General features: G+C 43.9%; 1 protein-coding gene across 12 annotated transcripts in view; it reads right to left on the bottom strand.

Annotated features, from left to right (window-relative positions):
• SNAP47 (synaptosome associated protein 47) overlaps window positions 1-18,889 on the bottom strand; it is a 118,851-nt gene that overhangs the window by 90,465 nt on the left and 9,497 nt on the right. For 11 of the 12 annotated variants that reach the window (XR_003998717.1, XM_030549848.1, XM_030549846.1 and 8 more), the window contains exons 3-4: window positions 11,009-11,493; window positions 6,518-6,642 (exon numbers count right to left, since the gene is read on the bottom strand). Coding sequence is in view for 11 of the 12 variants with exons in the window: in XM_030549848.1 (XP_030405708.1) it covers window positions 6,518-6,642; window positions 11,009-11,493 (610 nt within the window). In the remaining variant the exon portion in view is untranslated. Of the gene's footprint in view, window positions 1-3,656; window positions 5,761-6,517; window positions 6,643-11,008; window positions 11,494-18,889 lie in introns of those variants that run through there. The other variant, XM_030549853.1, reaches the window with a different exon arrangement.

Raw genomic sequence — 18,889 nt, 5'->3', positions numbered from 1 at the left:
GCCAACCACTAAAAGATCGGATGCCTTCTGTGCCAAAACCTAATCTGGGCTGTGAATCAAGAGATGAAATCCCTTCTTTCTATTTACAACATGCAACTACACATCAGAGGCAATACTAAGGACTGAAGTTATAAGACATCTTTCCTGACCACTTGCATTCAGAACGGATCAAACATATCAGTGGCCTCACAAATCTCCTGCCTTTCCAATTCCAGCAGTAAGAGGAAGCCACTGGCTGCAACTCAGAAAAACTGGTTCAACTCCCAATCCGGCTACAGATTTCCTGTTGGGGACTTTGGGAAAGTCACTTAATCTGTCTGTGCCTTTAGTTCTCCAACTGAAAAGTGAGGATAATAATTCTTCACTTTCCCCAACTTTTATTTACTTAGACTATCAACTTTTCAAGACAGAAGTGTCCCTTTCTAGGTATCTGTATTGCACTAGCATAACTATATTGTTCATTTGTATTATGGCAGAACATGCAGCCCGAACCCTATTGTGACAGCTGCGGTAATCTCTTTATAGCAGGGAGGAGGGACAGCTCAGTGGTTTGAGCATTGGCCTGCTAAACCCAGGGTTGTCAGTTCAATCCTTGAGGGGGCCACTTAGGGATCTGGGGCAAAATCAGTATTTGGTCCTGCTAGTGAAGGCAGGGGGCTGGACTTGGTGACCTTTCACAGTCCCTTTCAGCTCTGTGAGATAGGTATATCGTCGTATATTGTTATATTATATATATTAAAGTAAGACATGTGACAAATTTGGTCACACTGCATACAGGTATCTAACAGTAAAAACAAGCAAAATGCAGAAAGCGGCAGGTGTTAAGATGAACGCTCACTGCTCTGATATTGGCTTCCCTGAATTCCTTAAGGAGTCTACTCCACGGGCTCTGTGCGACAGAGAGGTGAGGCCTGACATCAAGGGAAGGATGTGTTTGTGTAAATGCACGTGCCCCTGATCCAGCAATGGCCCCTCCACTCAGCTCCTGCTCAGATAAATCTGAATCCTGGCATGTCTAAACTACATCCATGGGAACAGAAAGGCTATAGTATGTGGCTTGCCATTATACAGAAATTCATAAGGCTGCTTTTATGGAGATCATGTGCACCCATTTGGGGCAGCTGTGAAATGGGGCCTCTGGCATGTGCATGTAACTGCACAGTACCTAAGTCGTCAGGCACAAGTCACACGTGCACTCAAGCAGTGTACACATGTAGGCAGTGGTTCAGACTTCCTGGATACCCCAGAAGAGGATTTGTGGAGTCAGCGGAGTGCATCCTATGGCACAAAACTTCTGTGCATAGGACACAAATTAACAACACGATTGCTAGAATAGGTACACTAGATAGCACAGCAGGTGCATTCTGTCTGGCACATCTGACAACAATCAAGAGATCAGTTTTACAGGATTTGCTGGACTGGTTATTTGTTTCATCATGCTTTAGGCATGCATAAGTTACAAAGAGAGCTATTCCAGCACACTCATGCTGTGGATGAATGGTCCCACAACTAAGCACTGCTTCTTTGACTTCATAACAGTTATGCTTTCCCAAGACAAAGTGTGAATGCAAGACAAAGGTAAATAAAGGCAGAGAAAAGTATCAGAGTGAAATGACTAAACTGAACTAGAACAATCATATGACCAAAGAGGCACTGAGAAGCCACTGGAAAGATACACAATGAAATCCATGGATTTTTCACAAATGCTATGGCAATTAGTTTCTTTATATAGTATCACCTGCTATATGGGATATGCAAACTGCAGATGTAGTAAACATAACGGTAATAGCTCCTTGGCAGGAAAGGTTTAACAGAGCGGAAATTAGAAAGCACTGAATTTATTTTGCCAAGCCAAATCTAGTGAACAGAATCCCACTCCCCCTCCTCTACCACAACCCTTGAGCTAATATTATCGTATCCCTTCCCACATCCAATGACATTATGTCAGCCATGGTCAGCCGGCAGACAGCGACTCAGCCACAGACCACAGGAACTCAGACTTCTTTCTGCAAATCTATAGCCCAGTTAATGGAACACTGCCCACACAACCACAAAATGCCATGTTTTAAACATGAACGCCTCATGGTGAAGTCCTGGCAAGTTCTTTCACTTAAGTACCCAATCACAATTCCAGACTATTAAGGGCTTCCGGCTCTAATGAAAGGTACTTAGTATTCAGTTCGCTGAGCTGCTGCTAGAAATGTGAGTAGCTTTGTGAAAGAACTTCACCTATGAATGTTTCTCCCCAGGCTTACCCTGTAGCTCAGATATTTCCCTATTAATTATCCATTCCCCTCGCATCTCACCGACCCTAAGATGGTCTGTTGGTCTTACTCATTCCACAAAGAGCTCTACAAAGCCCCTCGCAGTCCCTCCCAGTTCCAGTCCAGAACTAAAGATATTCCAAAAATAAAGAGCATAATCAATTTTCAAGAGAAACTCTTCAGGAAATACCGGTACTCAGCGCACAAGGGTCAGAATACCATGAAGCAATTTTCACAATGGTGGACACCACAGTTACAATACTGCCCTGCACACATTAACATTTTATACTTAGTGCTTGTTTCACCCTTAAGTCTTGACATGCTTGACAAAGATGATCAGCTACCATTCTTCTCATTTTACGGAGGGGGAGGCAGAGCCACAGTGAGCGAAGTCATTTGCTCAAAGTCACAGAGTCAGTCAACAGAAACCAAGGCTCCCGACTCCCAGTCCTACATCCTATTGACTAGTCAATGCTGCCTCCCAGTAATAACCTGGAGTACAGGACAAAGCTAATGGAGATATTCAGGGCATTGAGAAGTTTGCCAGATACCTGCATGCCAGAAGCAAATATACGACACTCTGATTGCCTGCTCCATGACTGCAAGGTCCAGGAGCAGCACTTTGAAACACCAACCATCCTCAACAATAGTTGGAAGGGTTTGTACTGAATCTCCATGAAGGTGCCTGCGCCTGGACCCTAATATAATGTTCACCCCACAGAAACAGATATACTTTGTACACCTGCCCCTTCAAGCAATCCTAGCAATTCTCTTCTTCCACATCCTCATACCTCCTTCCCTTCTAATCTATCCCACCACATTCCATCTCAAGAGGGAAGAAGGATGAGGTTTGCATAGATTCTCAATCGAGCTGTCTGACTCTGCTCCAGAGTTCTGGAGTAGACAGCAGATATGGTGCATGGAGAACTTCTGGGATCAGCAGCACTGAAGATGAGGCCCTCAATGCAGACAAGACAAATACATGTGGCTCTTCTTCGGCATGAGCTGCTGGGGGGACAAGTAGTCAGGATCACTTCTTAGTAAGGAGCGGCCTACACTCACCACTCATAACTGCAGAGTGCCATACGAGTTTCCAGCCATTGAAATAGACTCATAGGACTGGAAGGGACCTCGAGAGGTCATCGAGTCCAGTCCCCTGCCCTCATGGCAAGACCAAATACTGTCTAGACCATCCCTAAAAGACATTTATCTAACCTACTCTTAAATATCTCCAGAGATGGAGATTCCACAACTTCCCTAGGCAATCTATTCCAGTGTTTAACTACCCTGACAGTTAGGAACTTTTTCCTAATGTCCAACCTAAATCTCCCTTGCTGCAATTTAAGCCCATTGCTTCTTGTTCTATCATTGGAGGCTAAGGTGAACAAGTTTTCTCCCTCCTCCTGATGACACCCTTTTAGATATCTGAAAACTGCTATCATGTATAGGCCATGTATTTGTCATGAATTGGCCCTGGAATAAAGAATTCCTCAAGAGCCTCTTCTAAGAGGTGCTGCAAAATATGTAGGCATCTTCAACAGCCCTCACAGCTCATGGTCAACAGCCCTTCTTTTAACATTTTGGTTTTTATGCTCTTTCTGTTACAACTGCAAAATCTAGTTCTGTAGTTATATTGCTGACAGGTTAAGAGATAAACAAGCAACCCAGCTGAATGCAGAAGAGTTGCACAAGTGCAAGGTTGAACTGTAGAGAAGCATTAACTGCACTTATAAATTTCAGACTTTGCTTTTCATAAGCCTTGAAGTCCTCAAAAAAGGTCAACTCCATTTCAATTACTGCACATTTGGTCAGAAAGTTAAATGATTTGCATACTGATTTTGGGGGGTGTCTCGGCATCCACTCATCGTAAGGGGTGCCTCTTGCTAGCCGTCTTGCGGATTAGCTATGCCAGCTTGCGCTCTCCCGCCAGTGTTGTCTTCTCCCATCTCGTCTCGTTCTACTGCCCTGCTGACTCGGATCTGCAGCTTCCTTGCTGTGGCTTAGCCTTCAGGCCAAGTCACTAAAGTCCTCCTCTTCCAGGGAATTCATAGTCTTTCAAGACCTGTTGTCTGGCTAGTGCCTCCAATGCCCTTGCCACTCCCCAGGGGCTGGTGGGGGAACCCAGGCCCACCCTGTACACTGGGTTCCAGCCCAGGAACTCAATAACAAGCAGCCAGTCTTTTACAGTCCTACCTCTTGCTTCTGTTTCCTGGGCTTCTTCCTACACATCTGGCTTTCCTCCTCTCTGGATTTGCCAGACTCCAACTCCCTCCACTCAAGGAGTGACTGCAGCCTACTACCCAGCAGCCTTTCCCAAGAGCACCAGCCCCGGACTGCAGACACCTACCTGGCTTTATACAAGGCCTGCCTATTTCAACACAGGTAAGCCTGTTTCTAATTAGCTGCCTCCAACCTAACGCTCCCCTGCTTGCAGGCCAATTAGCTGACTGAGCTGGCCCAATGCAGCTCTTGCTGGGCTAGTATGAAGAGCACACCCAATCCCAGGAGGACCATAATGCATTGTCCTAATTTACATTTCCACCTTTCCCCTCACCTTCTCTCAAAAGCAGATAGTCCTAGAAACTTCAATTGAGTTTAATGCATAAAGTCGTGAAATATAGTTTACAAGACCCATTTTTTTGTCCAAAGAGGTGTACTATGGAATTTATCCTTGGGTGAGGGAAGGAGGTGGGGTTATTTTGGGCACCTCAATTATTGGGGGCACAACCTGAGGCAATTTACAGGAACCAGATTTTTCAGAAAGCAGGTGCTCAGTATTTCAGATTCAGTATCCAGGCCTCTCAATTTGGGTACTTGAAAATGGAGGTCTTCAAAATCAGACACTTTGGAAAATCTTGGTTGGGTGTATTAGGAATATTAGAATGGCCCCTTGAGGCCAAAGGGGCTCTGGTGAACTCTGAAATGATTAGTGGGACTTTCTCAGGGTTTTGTTTTGTTTTAAAAAAGATCTCTAGTCTGTTTCCCTGCAAAGACAACTTTTCAACTGTCTGGGTTTCTGTTAAGTCTAATCTTACTTCTGACATCCCTGGGTTGCTAGTAGTGATTTTTGTTAACTATAATGGTTTTTTTGCAAGGTTTTCATTTTTAGCCTCCTTAAAATTACTGCTGCGTACTTGCAAACTCAGGTCCAAATTAATTAAAAAGGAGTTCTGAGTCTGGCATTATGTGAGAGAAGGAGGATGAACAACTACAGGCTGAAACAGAATAAGTGGCTATTTTACGACGCTATCATGAAACCACAAAAGCATCATTCAAGTGAGAGACAGGAAAAGGACAACGGCAGGAACACTCCCAATATATTCTTTACAAAATATTTTAAAGGGGAACAATTGGTTTGAAAGTCACATCTGTCTAAAAATATCGGGTTCATTACAGATATAAGTAACATGTAAGTTAGTGAAGATATATTCCTTTGCTTTTCCAGGTTGTTTACTTTGCGTACTTGACAGCACTCTGTGCATGGTCAGTCTCTCTGCTGCTGAAAAGGCAGTAACAACAGGAGAAAAATGTTTTATTTTTTAAGGAATTTAAAACAAATTCAGGACCTAATATTTTAAGGCAGCTGTAGTAGACTGGATTTTTTTTTTAAAGTTAGCCTTTTTACTGCAACCTTGTCCCTGCCCCCACATTCCTCTGTCCAATCCACCAGTTGGATCTTGTATCTAAACTAGACTATGAGCTCTTGGGGGTAGGGACCGTGTCTACTATATGTTTTTACCACACACAGTGGAATGGTTCCCCCAGCTGCTACTGCAATACAGATAAAGGATCGTTCAAAATAGTTCAAGTCGATGGCGTCTGTTTAAAGAGCTGTAAAACAGGGAAGGAGAAAGTACAAGTGGGCATAATGTGATCTGGAAAATCAGTATTGAAACATTTAATTTTCAGTGTAGCAGGGAGGTGGCATGAGCGTGCGACTTTTCAATGAATCAAAATCCCAGAGCTATTTTCACCGTGATGATAAATCCCCGATTTCTCAACAAAACAAGGCAAAAACCCCCAAACCAACAAAAGGAGGCGGAAAGCACACTGAGGGTTGGATTTTTTTATGTTCATCTAGAGTTCCAGAAAAAGAGAGGATAAGGCGACCTAGGCTATGGTGAATGAAGAGCTTTGTGTATAAGACCTAGAGGTGAACCCTACCCCTCTTCAGAGTGTTTCTGTTTAGAGGGAGGGCCCAAGGAAAGGGCTTTGGTATATGCTGCTTTAACCTGGGCTCATCTTGACAGTACCTGTTTAAGTTCCTGAGTTTCTGACTCAGACACAATTTGTTTTTGCTTTTGCAGCTGAGCCTGCCCGCCTCCGCCTTCTCCCGATGAGGATCCAGGTTGCACCACGCTTGCTATGCGTCCAGTGGCTGTAAAGAGAAAATCAGACAGTTATTCAGTGACATCTGCTGGACCAGGTGGAGAATGCAGGATGTAAGACCAAGTGAAGAGTTTTATGCTTTGCACAGTGGAGGCTTCTGTTGGGATGCAAGAGGAACTCAAATGAGAATTATCACATTTAATGTGGGGAGGGACAGCTCAGTGGTTTGAGCATTGGCCCCTAAGGGAACGGGGGTAAAAATCTGTCTGGGGCTTGGTCCTGCTTGGAGCAGGGGGTTGGACTAGATGACCTCCTGAGATCCCTTCCAACCCTCATATTCTATGACTCGTTCTCTGAAATAAAATCCATTATCTATGTAACACATCAGAGATCATGCGACAGTCATAACTACACAAACGACTTCTCAGGTTAGTCTGCAGAATGTACCAATTGGAAGGCCTGCTGTGCCCCAGACAAGCTACTTAGTACCAGAGGGCCAATTGCTAAGAGGTTAATTTTGGATCCCAAGCAGCCGTTTGAAGCAGACGACACTTCGGAGGCAAGGTGTTTGTTCCGTACAGGAAAAACGTAGGCTCTTTCTGCTTCCCCTTCACGCGTTAGTCAATTCAATTTGCAAAACATAGCTTGCCCTGGAGAACACCTGTGAATCCTGTCAGCTAGCCTCGGAACAAAAGGGCAATGCTGACGATCGCAGCGCGCACAGAGCTAATCAGTGCAGCAGCACGGATTTGACTTCTGAAGCAGCATGCCACCTGTCCTTTATTTAAAGCATCGGCTCCTATTGCAATATCTGATACCTCCTGTCCCAGAGAAGTGCTACGATTAAAGGCCATTATTTGTAATACAGATTGTCTCGGGTGTTTAGCACCACCCATATTTATGTATCAAGACACAACAAACGTCCCAGAAGTGGTCCCACTTAAAGGGGCACTGAACGTCCACGGAAGCTGCCACTGCCTGCTATCGCACAGCCTGACCTAACACGGCACAGCCACAACAGCTGCTGGAGACATCAGGACAGAAAGCAAATAAGTCGGAAGCTGGAGCTCACTCTGGATCCAAAGAACTGGTGCCAAGCTGGCTGGCTGCCTGACAGCACATACGCTACTACTTTGGATAGCGTTACTTCTTAATGAAAAAGGAGACAAAAGCTAAACTAAAAATACAAAAACCTAAATCCCTCACATGTAATTACTGCAACCTCATAATCCCCTGGAATTATTTGGTTATCAGGCTCTCCGTTACTGGACTCAGACAGTCAAGCTTTAAGATAAGCAAGTCATGCACTGTGCTAGTACTACTCTGTCCAACTTCCTCTTATATCCTCTCAGCCACTAAGTATCAAACACTATTTTTCTTTTAAAATACTGTTTGTAATAAACTACTACTGCAATCTTGTTTAAGGGAACATGGAAAAACCTTTTGCCTATGGTTAGACAAGATTCTTTGGGTCTCTTACCAATTGAGTGCCATTTAAAACTAGTTAATTCATTAGAATATTCATATTCAGTATTCATTCACTAGTTAATTCACTGGGAAATATACTCTGCCCTGTTTATCTTGATGAAAAGAGAAATAGGAAAGGACATGATAAAAGGTACACGAAATAATGAATGGACTATAGGAGGAGATTGGGCATATTTTATTTACTTAACAAAAAGGAGATTAATTAAACTGAAAGGCAGCAACATTTAAAAGCGATTAATGGAAATATGTTTTCTTCACCCAAATCACAATTGGCCCAGGGAACTCATTGCCACAAGTTATCATTGAGGTCAAGAGCTTAGCAGGCCTCAAAAAAGTATTGGACATTTATATGGATAACAAGAGAACCTAGTTATAATAGTAAGGATTAAACATTCAGGAGTTTTGGAAGGGATGTAAAAAACTCTCATGCTGCAGGACATAAGCCAACCTCTAACTATTGGGGGTCAGGAGGACACTTTCCTTGGGGGAAGGCTACCCCACAGCTGTGCACTGTTGGATTTTTTGTACATTTCTCTGAAGTAGCTTATTACTGGCCAGATAGTCTATGGGTCTGATGAAGTCCAGCAAAACCTCTCTTACATTAAGGCACGAGAACTAGATAATTGTAGGCTGTTGAACACCCTGTATGGGTTTGTCCAATGGGCTAAAGCTAGTAAGCAAATGTAGGCAATCAGACAATTTGTTTCAAGCAAACTAGAAGGTACAGAATGTTTCAGTGAGGGTTGTACTCGAACCCAAGTCAAAACTATGAGGAAAATATACATTCTGTATACATATATATGTTCTATTAAAACCAAGGGAATGCCATGGGTTAGCATCTGCTGTTACAGAAAGTCTCAAATGTAAAGACCACTGTAGAAAAGATTATCTGTGTCTTTTAGTTCGTGAATCAGAATTCAGCATCTGAAAAAAAATTTATTTTTTCCTTTAGAAAAAATCCATTTCCACCAGAGCTATGGAAAAACCCCATTGGTTAAAATGCAGTCAGTGTCTGCCATCTTGTGGCAACAATATGTCACTGACACTGGATCTACAGAATGAACAAACAAGGGAAAGACGTTTTGGTGGAGTCACAGACGTCATGATTTCCACAACCTCTAGTTTCTTCTATTGGTGTTTCCAACTTAAACAGTAAAAATGCAGGTGGGGATAGGACAGCAACATCCTCGACTCACTGACTCAGCTGCAAACAGAGCAGAGCAGAGCACTGAGAAACGAAGCAAAATAAGGCTTTATAACCAATTATTTTATGTAACAAGCATTAAGTCTATCAGGAACTGAACACCAATTTGCTTGGATAATTCGGTACTTGGAAATCAGCAGGTTGTTTTTCCTCTAAGTTGTTGTGCTTACATTTTAGTGCCAAGTGCCTAAGAGTTATTTCCTTAAACATTAACAAGCTTTTCCAAGCCCCGGTCCTTGAAGACTGGTCAACAAGAGAACATTTTGTCCCTGCTGAAATCCAATTTTAGTTCGGTGCACAGAAAGCATGTTGGTTTCATCTATTATTTTGCCATGTCAGCTCTCTAATGCTGCTCAGATTTTTAAATGCACTGGGAATATATCTTTTTAACTGGTTTGTTCCTCAGTCAACTGCCCATTAAAAAAAAAAAACAAAAAACCATCTATATATCAGTACCAGTGTTGTCCTGCCACCTCTCACCATGCTATCTGAGTGCGTTCCAGGTTAAAATGGCAATAGTGAAATTCCGACTGGACTTCAAGGAAACACTAGCTCTTCTCCCATTAGGGGTTATGGAAAATGATGCTTGCAGATTTTTTTTTATTATTATTCTTTTTTTGAGTGGATGGGGAAGGAGAATATTGATAGTGAATTTCATTCTGGTTGTGATGGAAAGGTTTTTAATTTTGCAGCATATCCTTAAAATGGCCATACTATGGATTCATCTACTCTCCTCTAGAACCAGTGGGTTCTTGTGCACAAATAATATGGTTCTAAAAACAAATTACTTGGTATGGGAGCTGGGAGTAATAGGATTCTGCTGCTTTTTGGTCTACTGTAATTTTAATCATTATTATTATTATTATTAGCATGAGCAGCAAAGAATCCTGTGGCACCTTATAGACTAACAGACGTTTTGGAGCATGAGCTTTCGTGGGTGAATACCCACTTCCTTATTAGCATGTCCGTTGAAGTTGATGTTTAACACCTTGGTCATTTGAAATCATGCAGGGATGAAAGTTAGCAGTTTTAAACAGGCTGTGATTAACTCAATGACAGGTTCAGTTCAGAACTACCTCTAGCTGTCATCAGCCACAAGGAAAAGAGCAATGACACACAACTCAAGCATGTGGGGGGTGGGGACAGAAAGGGTGTGGATCTCAAAAGACCACTGTCAAAAGACAGGCACAAAATCCAATAGGGGCAAGAGAGCAAAGAGGTACTTAAGATGGAGGAAGGAACCTGAAGGAAACTCAGATCTACACTAATCATTTTCAAAAGTTCAGCACTTTCTGAAAATCAGGCCCCTGTAAGATGTCTCAAGTTGGGCTCTTGCCGGAGGGCGGGGAGGAAGAGGGAGAGAATCAAGGTACTCATAGTGACTGACTGCTTTTGAAAATGTAGGCCTCGCGATGTACAACCAAACCCAGGCAAAATTATGTTCAAGCTGGTAGGTAAATGCTTATCTCATCTCTCCATCCCCACCCCTTGCTCTCAGGTATAGGTACCTGTCACTAGTGATGCTGGCTAATATTGCTCTCTTATGGTCAAAGATTACCTTTTCTCATTTGCGTGGGTTCATCATCATTAGATTATTAAGGCAAGGAAGAGGACTTTCACTGTAAAACCTGCATAGTTTTCTTCCAAATTTTGTGAAATGTTGAAGAACAGTTGCTACTAATGAACCAGCTTTGTGACTGATTGCTTCATTTCTGTCATTTACCTGCTTGCCAAATGGAATTGCCCAGATCTGCCTGAGGAGATTTCCTTGCACCGAAAAATCCCAATGCATCTTCCAAAAACTGTATTTTCTTGCTAAACTGCATTTCCAAGACTGGGATTGCTTCTGGCATCCTTGCTGACAACAGCCTGTAAGAGGTGTCTGGCTTCCCAATAAACCTCTGACGGATGCTGACCTCATATGGCGTATGAACTTTGATATCATCTACGTCTTTCAGTTCGAACCGGTGAATGACCTGAGAATTGGAGTCACTGATTTCCAGGCCAGAAACCAGAAGTGTGAATTTTCCTGGCATGACATTAGAATTCGTTCCATGGGTGATGATAACTGGAATTTTGATTATTACTCCTTCCTGGTTCTTTGACCCTGAAATCGTGGCTTCTTCCTTCGGCTTTGCTTCCAATGGCCCTTTCCAGAGTTTGCCACGGAATGGCCACCAAGAAGGCGATTCAAGTTCCGTCAACAACCTAATGGGGAAGAGATGATATAAAAAGAGTGAAATCTAGCAGGAAGTCCCCACCATCCTCCTACCTCTGAACAAATTATCTTTCTTGATTAAGAAATAAACACTTGAAAACAAACTCTTCATTCCTCTAATCATTTAAAAGAACCCACTTTGCACTTCTAAAGCATATTGCATCCAGAGATCTCAAAGCACTTTAGAAATAGTAGGGAGAAACCCCAGCACCCCACTTGTTAAAGCAAGGGAAATTAGTGACTCATTCAAGCAAATCCAGGTCAGAGCTGGGAACCAAAACTCGGAATCAAGTCCCTTATTTTCACCATGAATATGCACCAGATGTTCAAGTTTATTATTTGTTACCTGGGCACTGAGGACACATTGTGCTGTGTGCACAAATCTGGAACTTACTCATGGGGGAAATATGAGGGCTGATGTTCCTTGGTCATTTTCTGTCAGTGTCAGAAGCAATGTGAAACAGAGGATTTTGGGAGCTAGGAGCAATATATGAACTGAGCCTCCCCCCCACCACCCCCAAAAAATGACCACTAAGGAGAGGTCCAGAGGGAGTGAGGGAAGGTTGGAGAGCGAGCCCAGCCCGCATTCACTCTGCTGAGGCCAGCCAAGCTCCCTGCTCTGGGTGTTGCAACCTGGTTCACGGGGTCACAGCACAACTCGGGGTCGCTAGATTACACCTGAGTGGTACAGCGACCCTGTGAACCAGGCTGCGATGCCACTTGGTCTGGCGCCCTCTCTAATGGGAGGCCCATTGCATCCATCTCCCCCATCCCCTAAGACCAAATTGAAAAGTCTACAGCTCAACTGAAAGCAGAATGGGCATCTTTACATGAAAACTGTTTTACTTTGGATGTTACCTAGTAATAGATGAGGGATCAGCAACCTTTGGCATGCGGCCCATCAGGGAAATCCACTGGCGGGCTGGGCCAGTTTGTTTATGGGCAGCATCCGCAGGTTTGGCTGATCGCAACTCCCACTGGCCGCAGTTCGCCATTCCAGGCCAATGGGGGCTGCGGGAAGCGGCGTGGGCTGAGGGATGTGCTGGCCGCTACTTCCTGCAGCCCCCATTGGCCTGGAATGGCAAACAGTGGCCAGAGGGAGCTGTGATCAGCCAAACCTGCAGATGCTGCAGGTAAACAAACTGGCCTGGCCCGCCAATGGATTTCCCTGACAGGCCGCGTGCCAAAGGCTAGAGATCCCTGTAATAGATGCTTAGTTATTAATGTGATTTTCACTTTCTAGCTTCATTAGAAATGGCCTTAGCAGATAAAGATAAAACAACTTAAAACAAACACCCTCGCACAACAAATACCAGAATAGAGTGTCTTTACTTCTGTAAAAGCTCATTGAGAAATCTTGGCACAATAAGGCCCTTGTAGGAGTTTTCATGGTTTATGGGCATTTGTTGGAAAAGTTTGCCTTAATCCTGTTTGCATTTTCCATGCTCTAGAAAGGTACTACCCAATGCAATGATGCATCACGTTGGCACGATCTTGCAAATAAGTAATTATAGGAGTATTAAAGCTGTTCTACATGAGATTCTGAGACCTCAAGATCCTGTTTAGTTTGGCTGCAAACACAGAATTTAATCTCAAAAGGAAGCTATACCAAATACACTTTGTTCATGAGCCATCAAAGTTCTGTACAAGGTTCAAACAGGCCTGCTAAAAGAAATCCATCTACTTTGAAAAATAAAAGTAAGAAAGGCCAAAAAGAAATCAATTTGGGAACAAGCCAGTGAATTTATAATAATAGAGAAAAGCAGAATAAACTGCTTCAAGACCTTACTCCCAACTACAATATGAATATCAGTAATAACTTACATTACTCATGCAAGATGAGTAATGGCTCTGGAGCGGACTGCTGAGATCCTGTACTCTTCCTAAAAACGACAGGATGAGAATGATGGAGTAGAAACGTTTAAAAGAGAATTTTAAAGTGTCACATTATTGCTGCTTTAGGGCCCCATTCTGTAGCCATGAAGATCAATTGTAATTTTCGGGCATGGAGAAACTCTGAAAACCACACCCTGTAAGCATGCACCAAGGCAGAGTTATGGGGCATGAACACCCTGGAGCAGTGGTTCTCAACCTATGGCCCAATCAGCACAGAGCTGCGGTCCACATGACATCTTCAGGGCCATATAGGTAGTATTGTATGCGGCCCACAATGGCAAATAGGTTGAGAACCACTGCCCTGGAGTCAGCTGACCATGAGAAATTTAAAACAAATCTTTTAAAGCATTAAAAAGTAACTAACTAGAAAGATGGGAACATATTTACATGGTCTGGTTTCTATACAAAGCACACTTTGATAGTATTCTCCACTTCGTTTTTACTGAGGTTTATCCTTCTCTAATCCACTTCTTTACGCACCATGAGGCAGTGACATTTTGGTTGTGTTATCGGTCTGACTGATGACAAGATTTTGCAATTGCACAGACCCCTGAATGATCTTGCCAACTGTCCTTGGCTTCCATGAAGCTCACAGGTCAAACAGCAGGATCAGGGTCTTTGGTTGTAAACTCCCAAGGCCAGGAAACTTGTGTCATGTGTATCTAAAGTGTCCTGCACACCAATGACATCATATCAACAGATTTATAAAACCGGGGAAGTCTGTTTTTGTCTTAAGATTCAGTCGCACCAGACTCAATTTTGCTCATTGACACATCCATGCAATTCCAGTGCAAGGCAACTGGAAATGAGCACACATGAGAATAGGGTTCGGTACACTGTATATTAAGGTACACAGTACCTATAACATAATAATCCAAAACACTCCACAAGATAAGGCTATGCTGAGTTTTGAGCATTTAAAGATGTCAGTGTAATACAAAAGGTTACACTTTTGTATGTAATATTTAAATTTGTTTCTTAAATAAGGGGAAAATAGATTAAAACACTGATCTCTTGACTTATTTCACAGTGTACTTCTACCATCCCTAGCATGTACAAAAGTTTTTTCCACAAATCAAGTATGTCACACATCTTTAAAGGGTTTGTTATTAGTATCAATTCCTTTGTCTTGACCCATAGTTGAAGTAGCAAAAGACACAAGATTAACAACCAACTTATAATGGTCAGACTCCTTTCACACAGCTTGGCTTGAGTAGTGTCCACTGTATTTCCCAATCCCTTTGTGTACCATAGTAGGGGCTCAGACACAGATTCTTCTGCCTCTCAATTTAGGCATGTGTTTGAGGTTTTGGCAAGACAAGGGTGCACTGCAACCATGCCTGCCCTCAGCCCTTCCCTCTGGAATTTATTTGGGTTGGGCCCCACCCACTTGAGAAGCTTCCCAAATGCAAAGATTTTCTTCCTCCTGCCTCGAAGAGAGAGTTTTATCTTTTACAAGTATAGCAGGAACAGCATCTTTCAATGGAGTGCTTTGGATTGGAAAGATTCCCTCAGACACCCCACTCTCCCCTCCAGGACATCTGACCCCCCGTTTTCCCTTAAAATCTGATCCACAGGTGAGAGGTCTGGCATTTCAGATGCAGAGCCTTCATCCTCCTCCTGGGGAAAAGCCTCCCTACAAAGTGTGGGCAGACCTTCCTGTTCCCCCTCACTTTCCGTCTGGACTTCCTCTCTGGGTTCCCTCCTGGGACAGACACTTCCCTGTCCCCCTACCACCGCACAACTGACCCTGATTCAGTCATGGGCTCACAGCTACCAGCTATGACAGACCCTTCACTGGCCAGCAAAATCCCCCCCGCCCCCCATTTCACTCAGGTTGGGCTTGCTTCCAGCTACAGAGCCCTTGGGGTCTGTTCCCACCAAAGCTGTTGTCAGGACCCCAACTTCCACCTCCGGGATACATGTCTCTGTGCACCCTAGGGTAGGACTTGTCCCCTGCTGACCTGCAACTTTCTGGCAGCCAACAGCTGGGAAGGCCTCCCTGTTACAAAGTGGAGCATCCCCCTCTCCCAGGGACATGATCACAGACAGGAGCTGGCTCTATCCAGCCTTCTCGCAGGGACCTGCCTTGAGCCACGGGGCTACAAGAACTGGTTCCGACCATCCCTGCGAGTAACTTTAGATCATCAGGTATCACAAAATAGAAAGCTGTAACAAACAAGTATGATGAAATCGCTATTGCCTGTTATTGCTAGCTTTGGATATTTTAGGATGAGAACATCAGCAGATGTTCCATTGCAAGAATGGCATGATAGCCAATTGGCAAATATTGTAATAAGTTTGAGGTAAATGAAGTAACCTATGGGAAGAAAGCCCCCAACCCTATTAGCATGAGGAAGTTAGGTTTTGGACAGAGAAAGCTGGACACCCTTATGAATATTCATGGCGGCCGTAAAACTCAATAACAGGGCTAACCACGGCCTATCCCATCGCAATCTTCTTGGCATGCCAGATATAGGAGCCTCATGGATCACCTGTCCTAGGTCTCCGCAACAGACGGGGAGAGTACACAGCTACTCAGATGCTGGATATCTTGACTGTCCTGTATTACCTCTACCTACTTTGCTAGGTTGGCGAATCTGTGATTTTGCTAACTGTGCTCATAAAAACATTACAAGGTTAAGGGGCCTTTTCTAAGTGTGAGTGTCTCTCCTGCAGGGCTTTGAAGCGGAGCCTGGAGCTGGAGCGCAGAGTAGCTCTGGAGCAGTGAAGCTGCAGGTTTTTGCCTCGAGCTGGAGCAGAGCCCGAGCACAGCTCCAAAGCCCGGCTCTCCTGCACTAATAATTCTGGTTCTGATTTGGCGGCAGAACTCTGCCAAACTTCAGAATGTTAATCTGGGAATTCTACCCAGGCTTAGAAGAGAAACTTTGCCTCAACCCTAACTATAAAACATTTGCTACTGCAAACTAGTGCAGGCAGGAAAAGCTGGTATAATAATTTGTGGTCCTCTGGGATATCTAATTGTAAGATCATGACAAAAATATACAAGCTAACATTTGACAGATAATTAACAAGGTTCTACAAAGCCATGCTTTCCAAGCCTTTATAGAAAAGAAATCATACTACACAAATATCAACCAGCCAGGAGCGCAAGGGCAGTAAATAACTCCCAAGTATACAAATATACCCAAGACTGTATTATACTGCAGGAAGCCAAATGCTTCACGCACAGTCGCAAGGAATTATCTTCTACCCAGGGGTAATTTATTCTATTGCCATTCTGTCGATTTCAGGTTGTAATCAGGCATCTATTATCGTGGTATATAATGGAGAGTCGTTTGCTATCCTTTTATTTATTTATTTTTAAATGCAATGAAGTCACTAGCTGAAGAGTTTAATGTGACTATTTCCCTGATCTATGCTAATTAAAGTAGGACTTTGGCACAATAGTTACAATAAAGAAAATTGATCAGTGTTCTAGTGCTATGAATTTATTTTTTCCCCTCTGTACAGCAAATGTGACTTCAGCTTAAGAGGAGAAAGCTGTCACCATCAGCCGTTTGAAAAATAAATTAAAAATCCAAACAATTAAAGTGCAAAGTCAAAACACCTCATTAAGCTAATGATTTCTGGGTACAGTTTTAGGCCATTTGCATGTCAGTTAATCCATAGATACAGTGGATAAATAGAATCTCAATTAGCATTTGTCCAATGTCTTCCTTTATTCTACCCACTTGTAAATCAAAGCATCTAACTTTCTTCAGTTCCACGCAGACACACACTTCCCCATGTATCTTAGTCTAAAACAAATGTTTCTTCAAAAAAACAATGAATATTGACTTTCTGAATCATTGTTTATTGTCAGAGAACTTTAAAAGTTGCTACCGAAGTTTTTAGTCTCCTTGGCTTTTCATTAAAGGGTGTAGAAAATATAATCAGAATCATTGTAAAATCAACACCACTTGCTCACAGATGTTATACCCACTGGAAAACAGAAACTTCTTTCAAAAGAAATTAGTTTGAACTTCATTATATCTGTCCCAGATCCCAGAAGGAACCTTTCAGCTGCATATCTCTAACATATCTCTATATTACAATATACTTACCTCTACAAGTCTACTTTATGCCACTGCTGGATTCTACTTGTAGCATCGAAACTCTTACAAAACAGATTACATTTGCCTTCCGTCTCAGTAACTGTTAAAAGCTTTTTAGAGACAAAATGTTCAAATTTAGGTGCTGAGCTCCCACTCCTCTCACTGACTTCAACGTGAGATGTGGGAACTCAGCATCTCTGAAAAACAGACCACTTATTTTAAAGGCCTAAATACGGATTTAGCTGTATAACTCATACACCTAAATGTCTTAAATGTTCTAAGATGAAGCACACGCAACCTGGGATCTTTAAAAAAATCAACGTAGGTTTTCTGTTCCTTATAAGAAAAGTACTTTCTGCAGATACAGTTTAGCTGACATTTTGATCAATGTGGGCAAGACAAAACAGAACCCAGGAGCTCATGCTTCCACAGCTGTACTGATTCTGCTGGCATCTAATAGTAGGGAGCATAGGTAATGAAAAGCAAGTGGTTGCACAATTTGAAAACACATGTAGAACACAGAGGTGCCATTTCTACAGTCATTTCCCCAACTACAGCTGCACTAAGGCCAAAATTCCCCCATTCAAAATTGCAGGCTGCATGCTCAACACCTGTGCAGGGAGGGGAAAGGACACCTCCCCTCCTTAGCTGCCCAGCTCTCACATGTCCCCTCTGCAGTGAAAAGATCCATCTAGCAGTGGATTTTCCATCTCTGTCCCATACACTAGAGATGGGAAAACTACAGCCCGCGGGACCATCCTGCCCAGCCCCTGAGCACCTGGCCTGGGATACTAGCCCCCGGCCCCTCCCGTGCTGTCTCCCCTCCCCCGCAGCCTCAGCTCCCCGCACCTCCAATGCTCTGGCCCACCGCTCCTGCCAGGAAGTGTGGCACTGTGGCTGGCTCAAGCCGGGCCTCACGGCTGTGAGCTCCTCCTGCCCTGAGCAGCATAGTAAGTGGACAGGGGGGTTGGATAAGGGGCAGGAGGTCCAGGGGTGCAGTCAGGGAGGTGGAGGTTCTGGGTGGTGGTGGTCAGGGGAGGGGGAACAGGGGGGATTGGATAGGCGTTGGAGTCCCAGGGGGCCTGTCAGGAGCGGAGGTGTGGATAGGGGTTGGGGTAGTCAGGGGATGGGAAGTTGGATAGGGGGTGGGGTCCTGTGGAGGCAGTTAGGGATTAAGGGTCCCGGGAGGGGGTGGTCAGGGGACAAGAGGCAGGGGCAGTTGGATGGGTCGGAGGTTCTGAGGGGGGCAGCCAAGAGGCGGGAAGTGGGAGAGGCGGATAGGGGGCAGGGGCCAGGCTGTTTGGGGAGGCACAGACTTCCCTACCAGGTCCTCCATACAGTTTCACAACCCTGGTGTGGCCCTCGGGCCAAACAGTTTGCTCACCCCTGCCATACACACTAGAGCACAGGGGGGGAGAGCTGAGCACAGTGC

This window comes from Gopherus evgoodei, chromosome 2, assembly GCF_007399415.2.
Source record: "Gopherus evgoodei ecotype Sinaloan lineage chromosome 2, rGopEvg1_v1.p, whole genome shotgun sequence".
NCBI lineage: Eukaryota > Metazoa > Chordata > Testudines > Testudinidae > Gopherus > Gopherus evgoodei.
This window is presented reverse-complemented; position numbering and strand designations above follow the sequence as displayed.